The sequence below is a fragment of the Euwallacea fornicatus genome, chromosome 17 (assembly GCF_040115645.1).
Source record: "Euwallacea fornicatus isolate EFF26 chromosome 17, ASM4011564v1, whole genome shotgun sequence".
Classification (NCBI taxonomy): Eukaryota; Metazoa; Arthropoda; class Insecta; order Coleoptera; family Curculionidae; genus Euwallacea; species Euwallacea fornicatus.
In genome coordinates, this window is record NC_089557.1 from 3,914,510 (window position 1) to 3,937,960 (window position 23,451).

The 23,451-nt window shown below is 36.2% G+C and overlaps 5 protein-coding genes across 7 annotated transcripts in view; 3 read left to right on the forward strand and 2 right to left on the reverse strand.

Annotated features, from left to right (window-relative positions):
• Positions 1-32: 32 nt before the first annotated feature.
• LOC136344656 (cytochrome c oxidase assembly factor 4 homolog, mitochondrial) lies at positions 33-731 on the forward strand. Its single transcript, XM_066292315.1, has 2 exons — positions 33-254; positions 473-731. Exons 1-2 carry the CDS (start codon positions 165-167, stop codon positions 578-580), a joined length of 198 nt encoding a protein of 65 aa, XP_066148412.1. The 5' UTR covers positions 33-164; the 3' UTR covers positions 581-731.
• Positions 732-1,014: 283 nt separating this feature from the next.
• LOC136344651 (transmembrane protein 145) lies at positions 1,015-4,770 on the reverse strand. Its single transcript, XM_066292307.1, has 6 exons — positions 4,177-4,770; positions 3,356-3,616; positions 3,153-3,288; positions 2,958-3,095; positions 2,632-2,887; positions 1,015-2,574 (listed from the first exon to the last, which is right to left on the reverse strand). The coding sequence occupies exons 1-6, from the start codon at positions 4,647-4,649 to the stop codon at positions 2,336-2,338; spliced, it is 1,503 nt and encodes a 500-aa protein (XP_066148404.1). The 5' UTR covers positions 4,650-4,770; the 3' UTR covers positions 1,015-2,335.
• Position 4,771: 1 nt separating this feature from the next.
• LOC136344654 (uncharacterized) lies at positions 4,772-8,533 on the forward strand. 2 transcript variants are annotated; one of them, XM_066292313.1, is made up of 3 exons: positions 4,772-5,534; positions 5,888-6,453; positions 6,510-8,533. In XM_066292313.1, the coding sequence occupies exons 1-2, from the start codon at positions 4,982-4,984 to the stop codon at positions 6,430-6,432; spliced, it is 1,098 nt and encodes a 365-aa protein (XP_066148410.1). In that variant the 5' UTR covers positions 4,772-4,981; the 3' UTR covers positions 6,433-6,453; positions 6,510-8,533. The 2 variants fall into 2 exon arrangements, with proteins under 2 accessions (XP_066148410.1, XP_066148408.1); XM_066292311.1 differs by having other exon boundaries at positions 5,888-8,533.
• Positions 8,534-8,612: 79 nt separating this feature from the next.
• LOC136344652 (dendritic arbor reduction protein 1-like) overlaps positions 8,613-23,451 on the reverse strand; it is a 31,832-nt gene continuing 16,993 nt past the window's right edge. For both annotated transcript variants that reach the window (XM_066292308.1, XM_066292309.1), the window contains exons 2-6: positions 15,951-16,150; positions 14,622-14,793; positions 14,129-14,570; positions 12,302-12,361; positions 8,613-11,790 (exon numbers count right to left, since the gene is read on the reverse strand). In XM_066292308.1, the coding sequence (XP_066148405.1) occupies positions 11,600-11,790; positions 12,302-12,361; positions 14,129-14,570; positions 14,622-14,793; positions 15,951-16,150 (1,065 nt within the window). In that variant the 3' untranslated portion in view covers positions 8,613-11,599. The remainder of the gene's footprint in view (positions 11,791-12,301; positions 12,362-14,128; positions 14,571-14,621; positions 14,794-15,950; positions 16,151-23,451) is intronic.
• Positions 19,693-22,777, forward strand: LOC136344421 (uncharacterized). The gene is made up of 7 exons (XM_066291874.1): positions 19,693-19,897; positions 20,902-21,145; positions 21,197-21,641; positions 21,685-21,947; positions 22,006-22,138; positions 22,187-22,519; positions 22,570-22,777. The coding sequence occupies exons 1-7, from the start codon at positions 19,754-19,756 to the stop codon at positions 22,775-22,777; spliced, it is 1,770 nt and encodes a 589-aa protein (XP_066147971.1). The 5' UTR covers positions 19,693-19,753.

The following is a 23,451-nucleotide window of genomic DNA, read 5'->3' on the forward strand; positions in this document are numbered from 1 at the left end:
ATTAGCATTGGCAACGATGTTTTTGAGGAAAAAAAGGGTACAGTCACGTAAAGGCAACCTTCAATTTGATTTCGGCTAAATACTTTGCATTTGATACATTAGTTTAATGATTTATTTTCATATATTTGTGCTAAAAAGAAACGTTATCATTGAAGACATTTGATATGCCCACCCATAGTCAAGAAGAAATAACTGACCCAGTAGAACAAATGCTTAAAAAGACTGGATGCATGGAACAACACTTCAAAGTTCAGGTACCTATCCCTTGGTTAATAATTATATCTCAATCTAATTAAAGTAATTCAAATTAGAATCAATAATAATGCAATAATTCATAAGCTGATAATAATGTTTGCGCCTTCTAGTTATTGGTCATTTATTCACTTGAGTTGGACGAGATGTCAGTTACTTATTTACTTTCTATCCCATCACCTAAACTTTATTCGGGCTCATTTATCTAAACAATTTAAAGGAATGCATTGCTGAAAGCCAAGACTGGAGAAAGTGCCAAAACGAAGTTAGTGACTTCAAAAAGTGCATGGCAAAATACCAGGAACAAAAATTGAAAGGAGAAGTTTGATTTGAACCTCAGCCATGGGCCAGTTAATTAGCAGAGTATTAGTCAACATGTTTAGTTTTATGTTCAAAAACGTCCAAGCTGTGCAATTTGCTCGCACCAAAATGGTGTTCTTAGTCCGTACAGACTTACAAATGGGAAAAGGCAAAATTGCATCTCAAGTGGCTCATGCTTCAATATTGCTTTATAGACAATCAGTTAAAAATAGCAATCCATATCTTAACATGTGGTTAACATCAGGCCAACCGAAAATTGTTCTAAAAGTAGAAAGGCACTGTGAAGATGAAATGGCAAAAGTATTCAAAAGTGCTATAAATTATAAACTTACAGCCTGCAAAGTGCACGATAGTGGTAAGACTCAAATTGATAGCAGTAGTTTGACAGTTGTAGCAATAGGGCCAAATAAAGCTGAGGATATTGACAAGATAACAAGTCAATTTAAGTTGTTGTAGTGTTTATTTTACAAGAATATTTCTCAATAAAGGTTTAATTCTGATTGATCGATGTGAAGTTTTAAAAATTGACCATGTAAGACACAAATTATTTTACATTGGCAAGGATAATGATAATGCAAACATCAGCACTCCCTTTTATGAATGATACATAAATTTGCTTGAAAGTGCTTTTTATAATATTTATGACTCTTTGAAGGTCGCTTTATTACACAGGGATGTCTCCAAATTTTGTTATTAAAGAAAAAATTATTTGGGATTTATGATGAGCTCTTGGAACTTCGAAAAGTCACATCTGTTAATAGTAAAATTTGTCGTGCAGGATATAATTTGCTAATTAGTTAATTAAATTTGGGTTAAGTTGGCACTCCGTTACAACACTCTACATACACTCTAGTGGTTAATGGGAATTGACCAAAAATGACGTATTTATACTGTAAAATTTAAGCTTAGACTTGCACAAATGCACTGCAATTGCATTCAAAACTATTATTTTAGACCTCCAAAAAAATTGTACTACTCAATAAATAATATGTTATGTATGTAAAAAGTTGGGTGGATTTAAACTTACATCTGCAAGGTTGAGCAATCGGCTTACAACAAATTAATACAGCTACAATCACAGAAAATATAATAAACTTAATATAAAAGGTATAACCCCAATGCAGCCTTCTGAAGATCAATGTGCAGCATTATATAAATAAAAGTACATATTATTTTTATCCAAATGTACGTACAAATTATACTTATCAAATATAATTGGCAGATAACATAAATTAGCCACAATATAACATCATGAAATAAAACATTCTAAAAATGCTAAGTTGCTATTTCATCACATACCAATTAAACAATAAAAATCGTTACTTAATCAACCCCTAATCAAAATCACAATCATTTGGTTTAAATGTAGAATCTAAGCATATTTGACGTGTGAACGTCATTGAGACATACGATAATTTCATAAGAATCAACGGACGACAGTTCCTATTGACGAATACTTTAGGATTTTCATTGACACTTTATCATATCTTAATAAAGTTTGCAATAAGTTGGTAATGTAGTACTAAAAATTCAGGAAATAGAACATGAATTTCAACTCGCTTTTGTTGTACCCAAATTAAATATAAATAACCACTTTTAACCTGAAAAGCGAAGTCATAGAGAATATTCTGCTACTCCATTATTAAACCTTATTTGGCAATACCTACACAATAACTCCAATCTACTTACAATTACTAAACTGCAACCACAGTGCGCTTCAAAATAAAAACTAATGGACATAAAACAGTCATAAAATTGAAATTCACGCAAGTTCCAGTTTGCCGCTAGGATGATCCTCATACCCCGCAATTTCCATGGAGCCTACACTACTAAGAGAAGTATACGAGTTATTAACTATATGGGGAGCCTCGTTGAATTCGTCCAGCTCCTCTAAGTCGGCGGAGGAGGGACCTTTTAGGAGGAAATACTGCTCCGACCGCGTGGGCCACAGCAAATGGGCCATGACGCAGTAAGCGAAACAATCCGCAGAATACGTTATACCTGCGTCAAATTTTAAGTTCAATATTTCTCGTCTCAAAAAGTTGAATTTTGACGCACCTAAAAGTAGTTTGAACCTCCACAAAGCTGAAACGTGCAGAGCTATGAGTGCTAAAATGGGAAGGTAGATGAACCAGACTAGACTGGAAGCGCCGAAGTGGAGCAAAAAATTAAGTTTTTGAGTATTGTGTTCGTAGAGCATGGTTGTGCGTAACTCATAAAGAAACCAACACATTATGAGGGTTCTGAAAACGATTATCAGCCATCCTGGCCACGTCTGGTACTCGTCTACGTCCTCTATAATGTCCACTTCAGTCTGGAATTTTTGAAATTATTTTTTTAAACTAGCTTAAGCTTAATTTTTTGCAATTAGTTCAATTTCTTACCAAATTCCAAACATACAATAAAATATGTACAACACCATAACATAACCATATTGCAAACACTAGAGGTTTCCATGTTAATTCCAACCGAGTTACAGCCCAGCCTTTAGCCAGCAACAGTAACAACAACATAAACGAAGTCTATAATAAATTTTACAGCTTGTTCCTAAAAATTTTCAATTTACCAAAGATTCTTACCCTTGAAAGAATATCACAAATATCCCCAGTCATCTGAATCTTTGGGAACCCTTCACCATTTAGGGCAAATTTTAGCGTGTGTAGTAAGTTCAAGCAAAGTGCTATGAACTCAAGTAAAAGACTGGCAGTAAATAATCTGTAACAATTTAAATTGCAGTACCAACTACAAGTAAAATCCAAGGTAAAACTGTGAAGTGTGTTACCTGGTAACTGGATGTTTCTGAATTTTTACGGCGTGGCACTGCAATGGCACCAAAATAACGTAACACATCCAGAATATAATGTAGAGTTCCAGGGTGTTTTGTCTGTCAAATGAGAATTCATAGGTGGTGAAAGCTGAGCTGTTGGGATTGCCATTAACCAACCAAATATCATATTCGATTTCTGCACTAGCTTCATAATGACGCCAATCACATGTGCTTGTGTTGGTGTGGTAGCAGGCCACCAAAGACACATACCAAAAGCTGTTAATAATAATCAATAATGAAGTTTTGGATATTTTTTCTCAATTATCAAAAATTGCTGCTAAATTGTTTTTCTTATTTTATATATTTTTAAATAGAACCTTTAGATTTAATTGTTTCATCAATCTTCAGGGCAGCAATAAATCTGGAGTTTAAAAGAAGCAATTATCATGTTTTAAACTATCTCATCATTGTACTGAGATATCAGAAATAGTGAGACATAAGGGCATAGGTAAAAAATTTTTTGCAAATCTATGATTAGAACAATAAGATTGTGATACCTACTTTATAGGAAACAAGGCTTGAAATAAACAATTTGTGTCTTTAAAATGAGAAAGTTTCATTATATAACTGAACATTGGCTTATGGCTGAGTGCATAAACAAATTTGTTAAGATGCAGTGAAAATTACATTACCAACTTATGAGTATACCAGAAGAATATTTTGTTCAATAGCCATTAAGGCACAGGCTATGGATATGTTCATACTGTAAAAGATTAAATTTGTTCAACAGAGTAAATTTCTGTATGAATAAGTGATTTGCATATCCTATTACTTACGCTGGTTCATTAAAATCCTGTATAACATATGTAAATTGATGATTTTTCACCACATTTGATTTAGCCTCGTCTTCACAAAACTTCCCTTTTGGACAAGGAACTTTTCTCAAGTAATCTTTTCCATCATTGTTACAATAAGGATCATAGGCCCTTTTCTTAAGAGTACTGAACATTCGTTTGCATGCTTCATCTTTATTATATAGGACTCGGTTTTTGTAATAGTCGATGAAGTGCCAGCGGTCTAAAACTGCGAAAGTGACTGGCACTGAGAAATTGTGTTTTGAGGTAATATTCCCGAAAATATATCCGTGCGAAATGTCCGGAGAATGTGTGTCAGTTTTTTGGAACCCAAACTTAATCAGAAACTTGAAAAAGTTCTTTGTATTGAAGGAACCTTTTAGGTGTGTGCCTTGTAACACATCTATGCACTCAACGAACAGAAACAAAATTAAATACCCGTATTTGTACCGCATTTTTATTCAAAAATATGGAAATTTGCTTCATGTTATGCTTTAAATCTGGGACTAATCACAAATTTTCATTTTTATTTTGGAAGTGGAGGTGGCGAGAAATTTTGACGTTTTATTGACGTGTTCAACTGGGGGTGGGGATAACATCTCTGTCAAGATGAGATGTACCTGTTAAGTTCTTGTTCAAAAAATCAACTTCGATAGCTCGAATGGGGTATTTGAAAGTGCCTAAACGTCAATTTAATCAAGAATCGAAAATGGTTCTGGTCCTCGACAGTAAACATCTTCTAACCTAAAATTTGATGTGACATTTTTCATAAAAATAAATAAAGAAAATGGTAAGAAAACGAACCCGAAAAGGCTCGAATAGAAGAAATTCCCGCAAATATTACGACAGCGATGAGAACGACAGCGACAGCGACCTAGATTTAAGCAGCCCTCCGTCATCTCCGGCCCCTAAAAGATACGGCCTTAGACAGAGGAAGCAACGGACCTTTTTTGAGGGTCTAGATTTTGATGAGGAAGATGACTTAAACACCAGTCGAGCCCGTTCTGAAGACGACGAGTACGACGTTCAAGGTGATCTCACGAACACCAAACAGAATCATATAACTCGTATCACTCAGGACTTAAGCGAGCACAGTCCACATGAGCCAGCCCAAGTTACTAATAATCTCAAAGTTGAAGAAGACAACACGTCTCAAGATATCTCGGAAAATGTGGGTTTGATTGATTTTGAGGATGTAATTAGGGCCGATGTGGTGGTGAATAACCAGAAAGTTGAAAGTGGCAGCAGTAGTGTTAGTCGAACTGGAGCCAGAATTAGGCCTGTGGTGCGTCACTGTGCAAATTCTGTGGAAAATTCATTGCTGCCCTTTAGGGAAAAAGGTATGTATTTATTTGAGTAGTTAAATAGTTTTTTCATCTGGAGGGATAAGCTACAGAATAGATTTTTGTATGCTAATGACAATTATTGCTATGCAATAATTGTATAAAAACGTTAGCTGTAATTTTTTAGTTACAGGACAGAAATACTTGTGGCCTGGTAAAAATTTAATACTCATCATTGGAACTTTGTAAATGACCAGAAATGTAAATAAAAAATTGTTGGAAAGTGGTGTAAATAGCAGCTGTATAGCCCAGTTGTATAATTATGTTTTGAAAGTTTGTTGAACTAAACATCTCCTGATTTCCTGGAAAACCACAACTCACATTTGAATTTGTCTTATTTATCATTTCAGGTAGAAGAGGTCGAAAACCAAAAGCAAGAACCGAATTATTAAATCACATGCCCATCGCGTGTAGGCCGCACCAAATCTGCGACGTTGTATCAAACTCGCAAGAAGACGACACTCTAGAAGTACAAATTGACCCATTGAATTTCGTTCAGTCACACCTAGGGGAATCCCCTGAACCCGTGAAAAGCAATGGTGTTTCTCTTAAGAAAACTTCATCAATTGGACCAAATTCAAAAGACAAAGAAACGTTGGAGAATGGCTCGGTACCAATTACAATAGCCCCATCCGTCGTAGGAGATATAGAAAAATACGTTCCTCCGCAGTTGGGTGAAAAGGAAAAGCAAGTAGTGTTGAGTAATGAGTATTTACTCGGAAACAGTTTTGACATGAGTGCAGATGAGTTTTTGGAAAAACTTGCTGAAAAGAAAGGAGACATAGAGGAGGAGGTGATGGTACCACAAATTAATTTTGATGAAGAAAGTAGTAGCAGTGACGATGTGATTCTGATCGAGAAGAAACCGGAAATTATCGTTTTAGATGATGACTGAGACGTCATGAGTGTGACTTTTGTATGACTTTGGTAGGTAGTAAGATTGTTTCCGGCATTATAAAATTTACTTTGTAGGTTTTTAAGATTATTGTTTGTGATATGTTGAATGCAGCAAATTCGGTTGGACTTACCTACTGGTAATCGATAAGAGACAATGCGTTTTATCGATTATTTCATAAATTGCCTATTTTATTATTTAAAAGTAGCGTTGAGTTTTTATAACCCTTTCGCTGCGGCGTGTCAATGTGAGACTTTCACGAATTGCGCTGTTTCTTTTGCCGAATCGCACATATTCGTCCACTGCAGTCACTTATGTCTTATTTTAACAGAAAAAAAGTATAGCCACATCAATAAGTCCTACATATGCTACTCGTTTATTTTAAATGAATTTTTTTGAATGATATTCATGTTTGTCGCGCTATTTTTGCATATCTCGAATTTGTGATAATTATTTATCTTGAAAATTTTGAAATACAATGATACAATGCATAAGGCACATGGCACAAGATGTAAGTTCTCACACAGACGTCAAATATTTGAGTTTGGAATTCTTTACGTTATTATGCAGAAGTAAGTACAATGAATATGAAGTGAGTAATATTGACACGTGCAAGCGAATCTACTTTGCGGTCCTTCCACTGATTGCAACTAATTATTATAGATAGACAGTAAATTGTGCATAAATAGCCATAAAATAAGACAGATAGAAAAGAAAATGTTGTTTTCAAATGAGTCAAAGTTAACTTATGAAATAAATAGATAAACCACTTCCCCATTTTGGTATGAGGACATTAGAGTGACTATAAAATCACTTACTGCTGGTGCGAAATTGTGTCTGTTGATCACATTTCTAAACTGTATATCGTTTTTTGATTAATTTCTTCAATTATCTGCTTTACTTTATTGCTATTGCCTATGCTCATTGTCTTCTTTAGTTATCTGTAGCAATCAATAGTAAATAGAGGAATGATTGCAAATCAGACTCTGACAAATTTCCATTTTGTGATTTTATTATTTATCTCATATTGATTGTATCTTCTGAATTAACGCTAAAAGCTCCAAACTGAAATTATTTCTTGCAAAAAGTAAATCTTCTATTTAACTGAATATTGGGCCGCATAAAGACCAATACAAGGCACCGAATGTCGAACAAAACACCATAGGTTAAGTTTCGCTATACACTCCGTTTCCATATTGTATCAGTGATGAATGTCGCCGTCTTATGCTCTCTTCAGCATGCATCAAATGTTTCTATATTGCAAATACGGTTACCAGTAAAACAAAATAGATATTCCAATTCTGGCGTGTCTAGATACTAACAAACACTCAAAAGCGTCAATTAGTCTTAACATTGAGGCACCTATAATAAAATTAATTTATAATGTTCTTGTATAAGAGCCGTTAAAGCTCTTGCACCCTCTAAAACCTCCGCTGCGCGTCGTGTTTTGCAGTGGCGTGACTGCTTTAAAGGCCTACTAGTTGTAAACCGATTAACCTGTATGTGCCTGTGTATACGGCATCCCTGATATGCACATTTCTCCGATCTCTTTAATAAAGAATAAACTGAATGCAGTGTGTGTGGAACGAATATATGTATAATGGAGACGAAATGTACAGTGAGGATTAATTTTAAGCCGAATGAGAAACAGACTTGTAAGATTTACAAACGTGGGTTTCGTCCTGTCCATATTAATATTTTTTGTCGATGTTTGGTTTGTTGTATTTTTGGTTGTGCGGCCGAACGTTCAATACTTGCTTCAAAATTCGTGTGGTCGCACCATGCGGATGATAGGTGTACCCTGTAAGTATTATTGTGAATACAGCGTTGCTGCGAACTTCGCGAAAATAGAGAGCAGTTTAACGTACCGCAAATGTTCGTCCGAACCAGTGAAAGGGTGATGGTTCCAGACTGGTTGTAAACTCCTTTAATTATTTTAAAGCCTTACTTGCGCTTTAAGTTGTGGCTCTTCCTAATTTTTTTTTCGTGTACATAGACGTAATTTTACTCATAGGTTTGACTTACTGTTTAAATAATTAAAATTTGCTTTACAATGCATTATAGTGTATTTCGATTTAAAGTAAACGTTCGAATGAGATAATTAATCGTTTTATTTCCTTTATTTTTCGGCTAATTGATATCAATTAAAACTTGCGGGTATTCTAAAAGAAAGTCTTAGCAAGTAAAAATAAAACTGTATTAAAGATAAAATACAAAATTAAAAAAGAAAAACAAATTTTCTAACTACATACATCTTTTATGTTTTATGTGTACCCTAGCTTGCTCTACCGATAACAAAATACAATTGTTTGTTAATAGAACGTGGGCGATTGCTTTTGCTTTCTAAACCAACAAATTTGTATTTTAATCATATAAATACACTAAGTAAAAGGCATTCTTATAGCAGCGTTTTTGTCTTACATATTAACGATTTAAAATTATAACTTATGTTTAGAAAATGTACAAATAACTGTATCAATATCGCTACATTACTATACTTTTTTGACTAGGCTCTAGTCAATTTTATATATTTTGTTATGTACAGCAAGTTTTAAACATTCAGTGTACATATTTGGTAACTCTTCATATACTGAATAACGTATACGAATTTATAATATAATAATACAAATTTGCGGAATTGTTTAAAAAAGTAATAGCAGATTTTTGTAAATCACATATTATGTTTTGATATGTATACCTACGACAAAATGGCAATCTTAGAATTATTAAGTCACATTTACAAATTGGGACACTTATGAAAATTTAATAGAATTGTATTTAATATACTGGGTGATTAAATAAATCCTGAGGCTTTATGCAAATCACTCGATATATGCAATTAAGTAGTGTGATGTTTTATTCCGAAATTGATCAGTTAAATATGTGCTTGAGGTCTTAATACTATTTTAAGTTAATAAGTGTCTACTTTCGATATAAATAATTAAATAACAAATATATCTCACAACCAAAGGACAAATAATTGATAACGCAACAAAACTCTGTATTTAACAAAATGTGTCCGAAATAATACTCCTATCGTGCCGATCAAAAAACAGTCATTTTGGTTCTCTTGAAAGAGAGTATTGTATGGAATGTATATTGTAAAAGTGGAAAATACGTAACACTAAAAAAAATCATCACAACATAATACCCAAACATTCAACCAAGAGTACGGAGTCATCACTAGCAACCACCAATAAGTTCTGTAGTTTTTACGCAAAACTAGCTAAAAAGATAAAGTAGTGGCTCTTCAATTTTACAATATATTATGCAATAAATATATAAAAATTCTCTTAAGTATATAAGTACACTGAAAAGGCCTCAAAGTTGAGAGTTAAGGCAATATCCCAACGATTGCTTTTGAGTAGTAAGAGATACGTATTTATAATTTATACAGGGTTGCTGATTATAATTGAGTTTCAATACGAGTTTCTCGATTAGTTTTAACGATTGATCTAGGAAAATAGAATGTTCTGAGGAATTTATATTTTATTTCTTATTTTTTTTATCAACAGTTCAACCGTGGGCCTGGTCATTCGCCAGCCTAGTATTGCTAAATTTCAACTCGTTTTAGAGTATCCAATTTCTTGTGGGGACGAGATATTGAATTTCCAGAAAGTGGGTCGGTCGTATTTCGCTAATTCAATATCGTTTAGACCAACAAGCGGCACGAGTTTCTCATTGAAGATTTTAGAGAATATAATTGATCGACACTTGACAAGGTGGCGAGTAGTCACCGTATAGGTCCATACAAGCGAACCGTTGGCAAAGACGAAATGGAACGATATTGTTCTGGAGACTGACGCCAGGATGAAGAGTTGGCCAAAGGCAGCACGTGAGAATGTCTTGAATGAATGATACATCTGGACATTCATTGGTGTAACGTCCAGCTTTATGTGTGCCAAAATGCAGTGCATGGAGCAACTACTCCTGTTGCCTAACGATATCAGGAAGTTACACCCGAATTGTCGACTGGACTTTTGTAATTCCACTTAAACAGGACGTGCGGGGTCCACAGTTGGTTTGAGGTAAGTATTACAAAAATTGTTCAATAATGTTGTCTACACAATATTGGATCAAATTTGAATCCAGTACTCATCATTCGCATTATATTTATCTCAATTCTCATAAACTGGTTTTGATTGATTCTAAACTCTATAATTTTGTCGATATGTTTCAGTGTAAACATTTTGCGTTCCTACTCTGCTTTCCAGGGCTACATCAAGATGATCCTTCTTACTCTTACGTGAACGATCTGTATAATTTCTTCGTTTTCTCTCTTTTGTTACCATGCGTCCTTAGTGGATCATTGTGCAAGCAGTAATACCAACTTGCTAGCTTACTGGGACCATTTAAAAACTACTTTAGGGAAAGGTACTAGTGAATCTGCTGAAAAATATGTCGTTCATCTTAATTACTGATTTTAAAGGTAAGTATAAATTGATAAATAAAGATTGTTTTAATTGTGGTGTAAAAATAATGGAATGGCGAAAATGAATTGGGGTGGTTATAGGACTTCCTGAATATTGTAGGCGACCCCGGTAAATTTCGGGACACCCATAGTGCGTAATGTGTTATAGGTATTTATTATTACCTAGTTATTTAATTGATGCAATAATTGAATTTTAATTTGCTTATAATTGTGTGTTATTTTCTCACATCTGGTCTGTACACATTTTCACCAGTGGAATGTGAATTTAAACGTTCGGTGTTTCATCAGTTTTCATTTGAAAACTCGAAAAACTCAGTAAAGTGTGTTTTGAAATATCTCGGAAAGTGCCGTAGTTATAAAAAAAAAAGAAAAAATCACGTCTATAATCAATAACCCTGGTATTCCCATAAACAGAATTATTATGTCACTTCTTGAGATCGGTTCTTAATATCTGTAAAAATCCTATTCAAAGCCAGCTGCAAGAGTCTGAGAATTGAAAACCCGGACGCTTCCACTTGCAGCTAGCAATGTTTTGAACTACTACTGCAATATAAATACCCTTCTGAAAGACCATATAAGCATTGAACAACCCACACAACAGAAATTTGGACTTTATTAGGGGGATTGCTCAAGACTCTTTTGTGTCCCTCCTTATAATGGCAACAATTCCTAATGGACAAAAATCAATAAGGCAATATATTAAATACTTTATCCTAAAACCTATAGTGGACGGATTCATTTAGCTGTTTTGGGTAGATGACGCTTCATGTGTAAGGCCAAATGGTCGGATCTGGCGAAGGATCTTTCGCAGACGCTGCACTTGAAGGGCTTCGCCCCCGTGTGTTTCCTGTAGTGGCGAGTCAACTCGTCCGAGCGTGCAAACCGCCACTCGCATTCTGGCCATTGGCATTGATAGGGTTTTTCACCTGGAAGCGATATACCTAATATGAATTATTAATAGTCGTGGCATATGTGTCACGAGCACTTAATCACCATTAAATAGTAATGATTATTTATGACCGTTTCATCATACAGGACTGGACATTTTCGTTCTTTAGGCCGGGTCGTAATAATGTTTATGGTCGTGTTTTTCAGTGATGGACGCCTACACTTTGATTTACAAACTCGTTTGACGTGCGTGTAAGCACCACCGTGTGCTAGTGTTCGAATTGTTTATTAAGCATAACTGTGCTTTTTCTTGGGAACGAAACGTAGGTAAGTAAGCAATTATGGCAAAAATAAATAGATAATAAAAGGCCGTTGAAAGGGTATTAAGTTTCATGAGTTGGGTCATTAGCGACCTTAAGAAAATGATGGGGTCTCCTAGGTTAATTATTGTAAACTTATAGCCCCATTTCAAGGCTTCAGCTAAGAACAAAATGGAGAAACCGATTTCTCTAGGGACCAATTGGTATGATTGTTCTGATTTATACTGACCTGTATGTATCCGTTGATGCGCCTTCAGATGTGAGCTTTTTGTATATACTTTTGAACAACCTGCAATAAATTAAAAGCCGATTAGGTGTCTATAGACCCAAAAATAAATTTGAGCCATCGAAAGCAATAATATCGCAAATGGCCTCTATAACAAGAGAAGTGGTGTTACGGAAATATTAACAGGTGATTGCCCCAGTGACTCACACTGCAGATACACGTAATAAAGATTATTTTTCTCTCAGAATTACAGGGAATGTGCAAATTAACATGAAGAAACCAATTAATTATACTTTCGAAAATCTGGACTGGCAATTTTTATCCTCAGACAGAATTTTTAAACAAAATAATTTTTTTGCATAATGTAGCACAGAACCGGATTTCGAGCGAAAATAATTGAACGTTCGTCTATCTTTCTAATGTAAATTTCCCGTCAACTGTGTTAGAAATTCCAATTTCGTGTTACTGCGTAAAGCTCGTGAATTTATTTAACGCGAGTTACTTTCCACTAAAATTGCAACAATTTTGAGCACTGATATAAAATTTGACTAAGGACGCAGAACATGGTTTGGTCCAGTATTTTAAAAAGTTATGAGGAGACTAATTAACCTGAACTAATCAAATTCAAGATCTCCCTGTTGAGCTCAACTTCCTAAACAACTCAAGTTAATGGAAGCTTTCATCAGTGTAGAGAATTTCCAAGTCATTTTGATAACTAGGCGTCATGGTAGGAGAACACATTTCTGATCTCAAGTTGGTTTTCGCCCGATAATTTTTTTTGATAACTTTTCTGACGTTGATGATGAAATTCATACTGGTATTATTATCTGCTTCTCACTTCCAGCAGTATTCTGGTATTAGTACCTAACACTCACAACTAATTTCCCTTTAATAACATATAATATAAGAAGCAGCCAATTGAAGGCCCAAGGCCATAAATTCACTACAGACCATACCATCTTCATCTCGACCCAGCAAGTGTTTCTTGCACAATTTCTTCCATTGTTTTCGCGGACTTCTTACCCGCTAGATACATGAATACCCACGGCGCATAAAATTACGATAATTTTTCAGATTCCTCTATGTCATTAACATTTGCTGACATTTCGGCACGATCATTTGCAAGTGAATGTTTATCACTGTTGGCCACTTTTGCTCTTCAATAATAATAAATTGTGACTCATGCAACAAATAGCTGAACTTTGCTCCATAGGAACAAGTGCAACGGGAAAAATGGGATGAGTTATGTGGTACTGCCCTATATGGGAATAACGGGGCAGGTTTATGGGCATAATGCGGTTGGTGTTACGCAATGAGGCTCTTAATAAGGAAAGTGGGGCTTGTGGGCAGAACTGTAGCAATTATCTAAAAAGAGTAATTGAATTATCAATTACTTAAGAAAAGCAGTTAGATTAATTGCCAATTATTGAAATTCTGCTACGTGGTTTAATTTTGAATTGCTGTATTTATTTGCTGCGTTCCTATTTTTTTGCAATTATTTCCTATTAAATATTTATTTACCCGTAATCCACAAATTCTCATATCCCAAGTTTGTCTACGTACTGAGCCATTTTTGGATACAGGTGTGGTATAGATTTCAAAAGCGTTTTGTATTTGAAAGTAATTTCTAAGAATTTTTCAGGATAGTTGGGTCCGAATTAGATTTTATCGTCATTTAATGCTGAAAAATAAACTTACGAGTTTCCCTAAGTGTCTACGCAAGTTGCAGGGCTTGTCTACAATATTCCGGATTTACTTAATTACATCATATGATGGGCCCATAAGTCGATGAATTTCATCTTCCAATTAAAACAACGAACTTTCACGTACCTATAAAATCACAATGATGTATCCTCCTCTTCTCCAACTCGGGATTATTCCTCCTATTATAAGGCTTCACCCCCATGCTGAGCCGGGGTACCGTGCTCGCGGGGGGTTGTGGGGGTTGTTGTGGAGGACACCCAGGGCCATGGTACGGAGGGGGCGGCGTCCGTCGTGGGAGCGAGCTCCCAGGAGATCCAGGCTCCGAACTGGGGGGTGTCAGAGGGGAAACGTACATCATTCTATACAGGGTGTTTCCTGGAGCCGGCCCAGGAGCAACCACATTGTTGTTATTGTTGTATTTGTACTGGTTGTTATTGTGCGTCACGTGGTGCATGGGGGTTTGGGGCTGATGGTAGTGGCCCTGCGGACTTGTAGGTTGCTGCTGGTTGTAAGGGCTGGTGGGGGTGCCCATGAGGTGCAGCGTTGGGGCGGGTGGGGGCTGGAGTACCTGTTCGTTTTTTTTATTATAGTTTTTGTCCATTTTAGTCAACTTGTCTACCTTTTCGGTCTTAATTTCTAGAGGTGAGAGAAGGGGTGAGGGGGTAGGTTGGCAGTTGACGGAGAGCTCATCCACAGTCTCCATTTTTACATGTCCAGAACCCACCAACATGTTGGCGTTCTCTGGATCGATGTTTTGGATGCTGCTGGCGATGTCTTCCCACAGGGGAGGCCTACGGAACATATCAATAGTAGCATAGAGTCGAACAGCAAATAATTACCTTATTTAAATTCAAATTGATCAAGTCCGAAAAAGTATTGTGCTTTAATAGACGTAATTTGCTTTAATATATTATTTTTATCAGTATTAATCAGACTTTGATAAATGATTAACAACGCAATGCAATTTGTCCTCGAGTATCATGTATGCCGTGGCCATTAAGGCCAGCGTTTCTTTGAAATGTCTCTTTGAATCTAGTCAGAGTTGCGAAACGGGTCTACCACGAGCAGTATTGTTTTAGTGCTTTGATATTTTATTAATTGATTGTGTTATTAATTTAATTAAATGTCAAAATACCCAGTTTATTGGCACATATTGGTCGAGTTATTCAATACAAGAAGTTTTAAATAGGAATTGTCGGCGAAGTGTCCCGTTGAGAAGTGACGAGAATTGATTGGGTTGGTTTTATTTAGAGCTGTTTTAGTGATAGATAGAACAGGAAGTTTTAAACAATATACAGTCCAAGTATGATAAGAAATACGAATTCGACCGAATTGGGTCAAAAGTAGTTAGCGATCACGGAAACATTTTTTCCGGCTTTCTCAATATTTCGCGATAATCCTTTTTTTCAAATGGTTTCAATCTGCCGGAGTTGTTGCATACCCATTCTATATTTTTTTAATTGATTTCATAAAAAATAATTAAGTGGTGTCAAGTCTGGTGATCTAGGGGGTCGTTCTGTTTCACCATTACGACCTATTCAATAATTAGGAAAAATCTTATCTAATTATTTAATAAATAGGCTTATAGATGTTGTCCAAACTGAGGTATAAATATAGGTCTTCAAGTGAAATGTATCCAGGAATCGAAAGTTTTGTAATATCTTATTTGTTGCTGTTTTTGGGATCCCGGGCGGACCTGTGACATTTTATCGAAATATGCTCTTAGACAAGCACTTAACTTCCCTACTTTTCCCCTGATTTGAATGATTTTTGACTGGTGGCTAATTAACTGCTGTCGGTCTTTAAAAAATTACTTATTAATAAGTTGATTCCTGTTTTGTAGCTATAGTCGTTTTATAGGAATAGTTCAGTAGATGCTAGAGTATCGAGTAATTTCATTGGCCACTTAAAAGTTGATTACAAATAAATGAAACTGTCAGTATAATACCTGAGGAAGACATCGTCATCTGTTCCGGGCAGCGTCCTCATGGACACATAGCTCAGGTTCTGCTGCGCAGCTCTTGGAGGGCCCGGGGGCTCGAAGAAGTCGTCGATTTGCGACGCGGAGTCTCTGCGCGGCTTGTCCAGTTCTTCTTCGAGTCGCCGCTCCCATTCTTGTTTGCAGAGGAAAGTGTCCAGGTCGCTGGTCTGCAACAAACAGAAAAATACACTTAATTCTCATTAACAAACATGAGAAAGAGATATAAGTAAATGGATGAAGATGCTGATGGGTCGCACCCATAATCGTGGACCATTCAACAATTATGATGTTTGGCAAGAAATCCCAACACATTTAACACAGACCTGACAGTACAAAGCTGACAACAAGACGGGTGTTAACAACTATCCTCGTGAACGAGGCCTGTTGGCAATGTAAAAAATGTTTACAACGCAAGCATAAACGTCGACACCTCTCGAATAAATGGGAAACGGCTAATAAATTATGACAGAAAAAAGAACAATCGGCAAGATATGACAGGGCACAAACTGACAACACGGTCCGGCCCTGCGGGACGCGGCGCTATTTACAACGCCTTAAAAACACCCCTGCGGTCGCGGATTTGTATCCGTTCGACTTTTTCTGAGTGTACACGATTCTGTGGTTTATGTCTACATTGTGTGCGGTGTTTTTGCCAAATCGTCTCTCTCAAAAGCACCGAGCTAAACATGACACGTGAAACAACAAATATCATCAATCAAAAAAAGACACGAATCACGCAAACGGCCCACAAGAAAAAAAATAATTAAACCCAAATAATACCCTTTACCGGGGCTAATGAATTCGTGAATATCGAGACACGAGACTCCTCAGCAGGGGCGTAGCACCTCCCGGCTTATTGTATGATAATTAGAACTGGGGGAAAGCGGTCCGATGACCCCCACTGGGTTCCATATAATTGGTTAACTCTTTACTACAGAGCTGTATTTAAAATAATTCATTTCCATGGTTTATTACAACCAACACCGCAAACATCCCCCATTCAAATTAGGTCAAAACAGAATATTTTCGTGTTCAAATCGTCAAATTTTTTTGTTTCAATTGAAGATTAAAAAGGAAGAATTACCGAATCTCGCTGATTTTCCAGGCTGGATTCTAATCTCTTACTATTGGTGTGTAACAGTAATAAAAGGAAGGGTTAACTCCTGCAATCAGACACTTTGAGGTTCTATTTCTATAAGAGGAACAGGAGCGGTGAAGATGGTTGTCTTTGTTATTCTCCTATAAGCCTCTCGCTTCTAACGAAACGGAGAATCATCACCCTCGACAAGTATTGAACTCATCCTGCATCTGTAGACAGCTCAGAGAGCTGTTTGACAGAATGGGGGTAAATCTTCCACTCTGTTCGACGTCTTCTAGTGGTCACTTCCAGTCTAGCAAAAAATCTTCCAACGAAATGAATTCGCCTCTCGCTACCAGCCCTCTGTATTTCGTCTCAGAATGCTAAATTGATGATACAGAATGATCAATTATTGTACAATTCGTAATCGGTCAATGACGAATTGCTGAGCATTGCTTGCCTTGAAATTTTTCATTCATGTTTCAGATCGCTTTTAGATTCTTTGAGTTTCAACGAATGTTCGCAAAATGAATTCTCTCGAGATATCGTTTAGGGGATTTCCCCTGAAATTTACTAGCGCAGAAAGCTCATTTGGACTAAAACATTTTTTCAAAATTCTTTTCTTGTGGATTCCTGTGGACGAACATTGGCGCGTCATCAACTTCGACTCTCCTACCCCTCTGTTCCGTAAATAATCAAATTGGACATTCTTTCCCCCAAAGTTCATTGACGTAGGAGGTCTATTTTAACTGTTGAAATTTTTAAATTTTCGTTTCCTGGGCAGCCGTTTTAAGTGCGCTTTGTAATGACCTAAAGCGTGGTTCCCGTGCAAAATTGTGTCGCAACCAAAGAACCAAAAGTCTTGCTGATCTCGAACAATAAATTTTCTCAAAAAATCATTGGCGGAGAGGGCCCATTTGGTGTTTAACAATTTCTCAACATTTCCATTCCGACAATAGGTTTACACTATTGTTCTCAGCCAAGTTTTATCTTATATAAAACCAGCTTTTATCTAATTACAGTCCTGTGCCTTTCTAAACCACAAAGTCGGTCTAAGAATTGCCAAGTTGTTCTCACCTGGTCGTGGTTGAATGACAAACAGATTTGAACCTCCGCATGCCTCCTAAACAATGTTGCGTCTAATTACCGTTACAATAATAGCTCGTATTGTGCACTTCTAAACAGTATTAATTCATTTAATAAAGTCTATTACACAATTGATCGTCGGTATATTTGGGAAGTGAAGCGGATAAAATTTAAGTCAGGCCTTGAGCGCACTTTTAACGTATAAGGCAAGATTGAATATAAGCCAGTACGGGGTATATGAGGCAGCATTTTACATAGAGGTTCAATAGTTCCGCCTAAACTAGTTAAAAATTGGAAGAAATGTTTTTCATTAAAATACTGGAACACGTCAAATATTATTTTTAGTTGTGCGTTTTTCGACGTAAGAAACATGTATACAGGGCTATCCATGTAGTAGATAAGGGTTCTTTTTAAGGAACCCCATGATATAATATTTTTGAGTTCTTTAAGAAATTGCATGTAATATATCTATGTTTAACTTCACCAGTTATTGACATACTTGGAATTGGAGTGACCTGCAAGATCGCCTGACCTCACCCTTATTGACTTTTTTATGGGGTTATCTGAAACCCAAGGCGTTTTCAAATAACAATGTAGAAGAATTAAAAAATAAAACAACTCGGGAACTACTGATAGTTTGATCGTTATATCTATTTTTTGCGCGTTTTTCGAAAATTATGAATTTAGTCATGGTCATGTTACATGAATGATGTTCGAAATTTCTCAAAGAACTCAAAAATCTCATAATATACATGGAGTTCTGTAAGAAAAAAAATTAAAAAATATATTTATCTACTACATGGGCAACCTCGCATACATGTCTGTTGAATAAAAAAATACGCAATTGAAAGCAATAATTGACGTGTTCCAACATTTCCATGAAAAATATTGCCTTTAATTTTTAACGAATTTACGCGAGACTTTTGGTTCTCTATGTATGTGAGGCCGCCCTGTATACCAGGCAGCCACGGGAATAAGATAATGTCCTTAAAAGGCAATCAAACGAAAACCGAATCATGCATTGTCCAGGTTTCCATCATAACCGCACGAGAGATTGAATATTCAAGGTGCCTGCTCTTGATTAGGTTCAGCTGGAACCTTCAAATGTCTCGAATGAGATAAGCTCGCGTAGAAAACCGGTTGTGGGCCTCGTATAGGCAATTATTTTTTCTACAAATTAATAAATCTACCGATACTTAATAATAGACGTTTGAAAAGTAGATTAGCGAGTATTAGAGGCTGACGCAACGTAAAAGTTTTCCCACTGATTGTGAGAGAAAGAAAGTGTCCTCAGATGTAGGACCAACGAAATACCTACTCACAATCTTCAGACCCGATCGCTAATTAAAAATTAATGTTAAGTTTATTAATGTTGGGTACCTGTTAGTGTGGTCCTAATATGGGTTAACTAACAATTTTTTTTTTTGAAGAGAAAGTGTTTGAAACTAGATTTCAATTAAGCGTTAGACAATTTTTTGGGGTACCTACGCAATTGACGCTAAAGATGCCTTGGTACCAGTCATTTAACAATAAATGTCAACAACTCTGAAGTACTGTTACAGGTTTTTCTCAACACATTTAAATCGTCGTTTTTAAAGTAATTATAATGCGTGTTGAGGCAAGAAGAAGTGTTGTAATAATGTTTAGTTTCTTCGTCTTGATATACTTATTAGAAAGTTCCATCAGCTCCTTGGGCGACGTCGATTTGTGGTCGGGAAAGTATGGAGAGGATTACTTGAACAGGCAAAAGGTAAAATAAATCAATGTTCAGAAGAAACGAGGATTAAGGATAAGATCATGCAAGCAGTTTCTTACAAAGTTGAAAATTCAAACCAGGGAGTAAAAACTTGAACAATATTCAGATGTTTATTTAATCAGTTTAACGAATTAAGATGATAATCATTATAGGGACGGAGCAGTAATTATTCTCACCCTCCTTTAGCTGTTTGATTTGATAGTGCAAAACTAATGTGTATCATCGTTCTTTTTTCTCAAATTCCATAAATATGTGTCGCAATACAATTAGTCTCTACCAAATTTACCAACAGAAGTTGATAAATTCCCATTATTCACACATGCTCGAAAAGAACTCGAACGTATGGAACAGTACGACCAATTAAGAAAGGTACCCACTACGACTACCGAACTAAAAGAGCATAAAAAAGCATATTTACACTTGAGAATTGAAGGCCATGCCTTAATCTCCATCCTTATTTCCCTTCTGTTTTTCTCTTGTCAAATTCCCCTAAAAAGAAGAATAAAATTCCGGTGTTCTTCAGAGAATAGCTCAAATATTGATTAGTACCTACTAAATATAATAGCATGTTCATATTTTTGCCAAGAAGCTAATTCCCATAGAAATTAGGAAATAAAGGTATATTTCAACGGAGCTATTTTTCAGGAAAACTTCTCTGGCCTTTGATATATCGGCCCTTGGAGAATTAGACATTTATAAATAGAAAAAAAGGATGTATATATTTTTTTTGAATAAGAAGTAGTCTTGACAGAGGCATTTTTAAAAAGTAAGTTTACTTGCCCTTGAATCCGCTTAATCCAAAGTCAAAAATATTATAAACTATGGAACTCAAACGGGCACTAATTTCTTCCAAACACCATTGGTACCAAGGCGCTTCAAAGCTCAACATTTCCTTATAGTCGAAATGCATGTTCAAACTACAAGACTGGGCAATTATCAATAGTCTCCATCACATTCTGCATTGCTCCTTCCATTAAATAGCATTATAAACGTTACAGCTTCGATACAAACGAGCTCAAACTGACGCTGAATTAGAGTACCCGGATACAGAACCCCCAATGACGATAATAAAATGTTGCAACCAGCGTCATGTCTTTAACAGAAGCTTGAAGTGCGCCCCTTCAACCAGAGAAAACTTGAACTTTTTTCCTAAGCGTATTCTTGCTGATATGGAATTCCACGGATTCAATTCAACTCTGAATTTTTCCATAGTCGTGGCTGATGGCCCTTGCAAGGACGAAAGTATAATCAGTAGTCATTACGGCTCAATTATAGTCATAAAGGTAATTTCAGCAATTTTTCTTACTGATCAAACCACCTGGAACCACTTAATAATTTACCCCAGTGGAAGTTTAGTGCGACTTAGGCTCAATGAGGACAAACTCGTTTTTAACTACTCTGCAAACTACTGCCTAGACTATTTTGATGAGGGAAAATACGTTCTAATGTTGTGCCCCTGTCACAATCACTTGTGTATCAAAAAGTGCTGCCCCCATGATGAATTCTACAGTATTCAGAAACAAAAATGTCAGAAGCACGAGCTTTTAAGCTCCGTCAACGAAACTCTAATCATTAGCCATAGCTTTAATTATTACCTGCTCAACAAACCCTTAGATTGCGGAGATGAGCGCAATTCTTTGATTAAGCAGTTCAATGATTCTGATACGATACTCGTACAGAGTGATGGGAATTTGATTCATGAGGTCCAAGAAAGAAATAGCGTCACTGTAATAAAGAAGTTGATGATTGATCTATCAAGCTGATGGTCATATAGTACTTAGTTCTGGTTTCAGTTATTGCCTGGATATATTCTCCGAAGGAGCTTCTGACCAAATTAATGGGTTCTATTGCCCAAGCTCCAAGAATAAGAGAGGTACCTCTGGAAAATTGAATAAGTGCTGCAAGAAGGGAGAGTCTTTGGACCCAAGCTTCAAATGCCAAGAGAATTCTCCGAGTACTAAGGTTGGGAAGCCGAAACTTGATTTCCTGGGTTCATATGAGGAGTTCGTTTCCGGAGATTTTAAAGCTCCCGATCATAGTTTTGGTGAAGCTACAAACACTTCATAAGGAGTTAAAATATTCACTTCAAAGCTACCTTGCAGTTATTAATATGAATGCTGGGGACTTTGTGCTTTATGTGACCAAGAAAAGAACTCGGAGGCTTTACATTAGTGACATCATTGATTCATACCCAAGTGAGATGTTCTGTGTTGATGACCAGTTACCCACTACCAGGTAATTGACATGATGTAAATAATCATTAAAAATCGCAGATTTTTTCAGCAGCCATGCTTTGATTTTCGCCCCCTGCAAGAAGTATCTCTGTCTTCAAAAATGCTGCCCTCATGGCTGGATTTTCAACTTAGCTTCCTACCATTGCATCAAGAGTAACACGAACATATCAAAAGATTTCGAATTGGTAGTGATTGATGGTGTGAAGGTTGCACAGCAAAGCGAGGTTAAGGAATATTTTTTTTTGGACAATTTTGAATGTAGTTTCTCCCAACTAATACACCCCAATTCATTGGGGAGTGGCAGATTTGTTGTGCAGGGTGGTGGTCGCTTGGCCCGAAGGGATGATTTAAGTTTTAAGGAGGCTCTTGTTGGCCCTACAGGGTTTGTGTTTGTTGAAGATCTGAAGATCGTTTTCTCTATGACTCTTTTAGGTATTGCGTCGATATGTTTACTAACCATAGTGTTACTGGGGTTAATGGGTTTGTTTGTGGACAAAGCGCCAGAAAACCAAGAGAGCATTACGTCTCACCGAACTTTTCTATTCGGATGATAAATACGAGGAAAAATGGTTCAAATGCGGGCGTTTATTTAAAGCACAATTTTGCAGAGTTGTTGTTGATTATATTATCTTTTTTATAGGCCTTACGTCAGTTAAAAGTTCTTCGTTCCAATTAATTAAATAAAATAATTAAAATGTTTCTAATATATAATATCTATATAAATTATCTATTGGTTTTTGCCTCATTTGCACAGAAATTTTCCTAACAAAATTTGAATGTTTTACACAAGCCTTATAAATTTGTAAAGGCACTAAAGGTGTGCTTTTGTTCTAAGAAGAATGTTTCCTTATCGAAGCCCTTAGATGATATTATAGGGAAAAAAGTTGGGTAATTTCGAGTGTGGATGTCTTAAAGCTTTAGGGTATATATTGGGTACGTTTAGGGACAAGGAAAACTCAAGTATTAATCTGTCACAAAATTCATAAGAAAAAAGGATGATTAATCATCTCCTTCCGTGTGATCAAAACCTCTGCATGTAGAAATGGTGTTCTCCAGACTTCATCTCCGTCTCTTCCACTCCAAGAATTTCTAAGAAATCCATTAGCAAATTGGGTTTGCTGAACTCACAAAAGCACCAAATGGAACTAGTCTAAAGCATTTTCATGACACGTAGAATTTCAAAGGTGCAAATTCCAGAACTTGATTTTCCCTGATTTGGTTGGAAGAGATAGAGTTGCATTGAAGAAAGTTAGAGCTGTGAAGATGTGAGAATGAGGTAATGTGGGAAACGTCTCGAAGATGCAGTATATCACC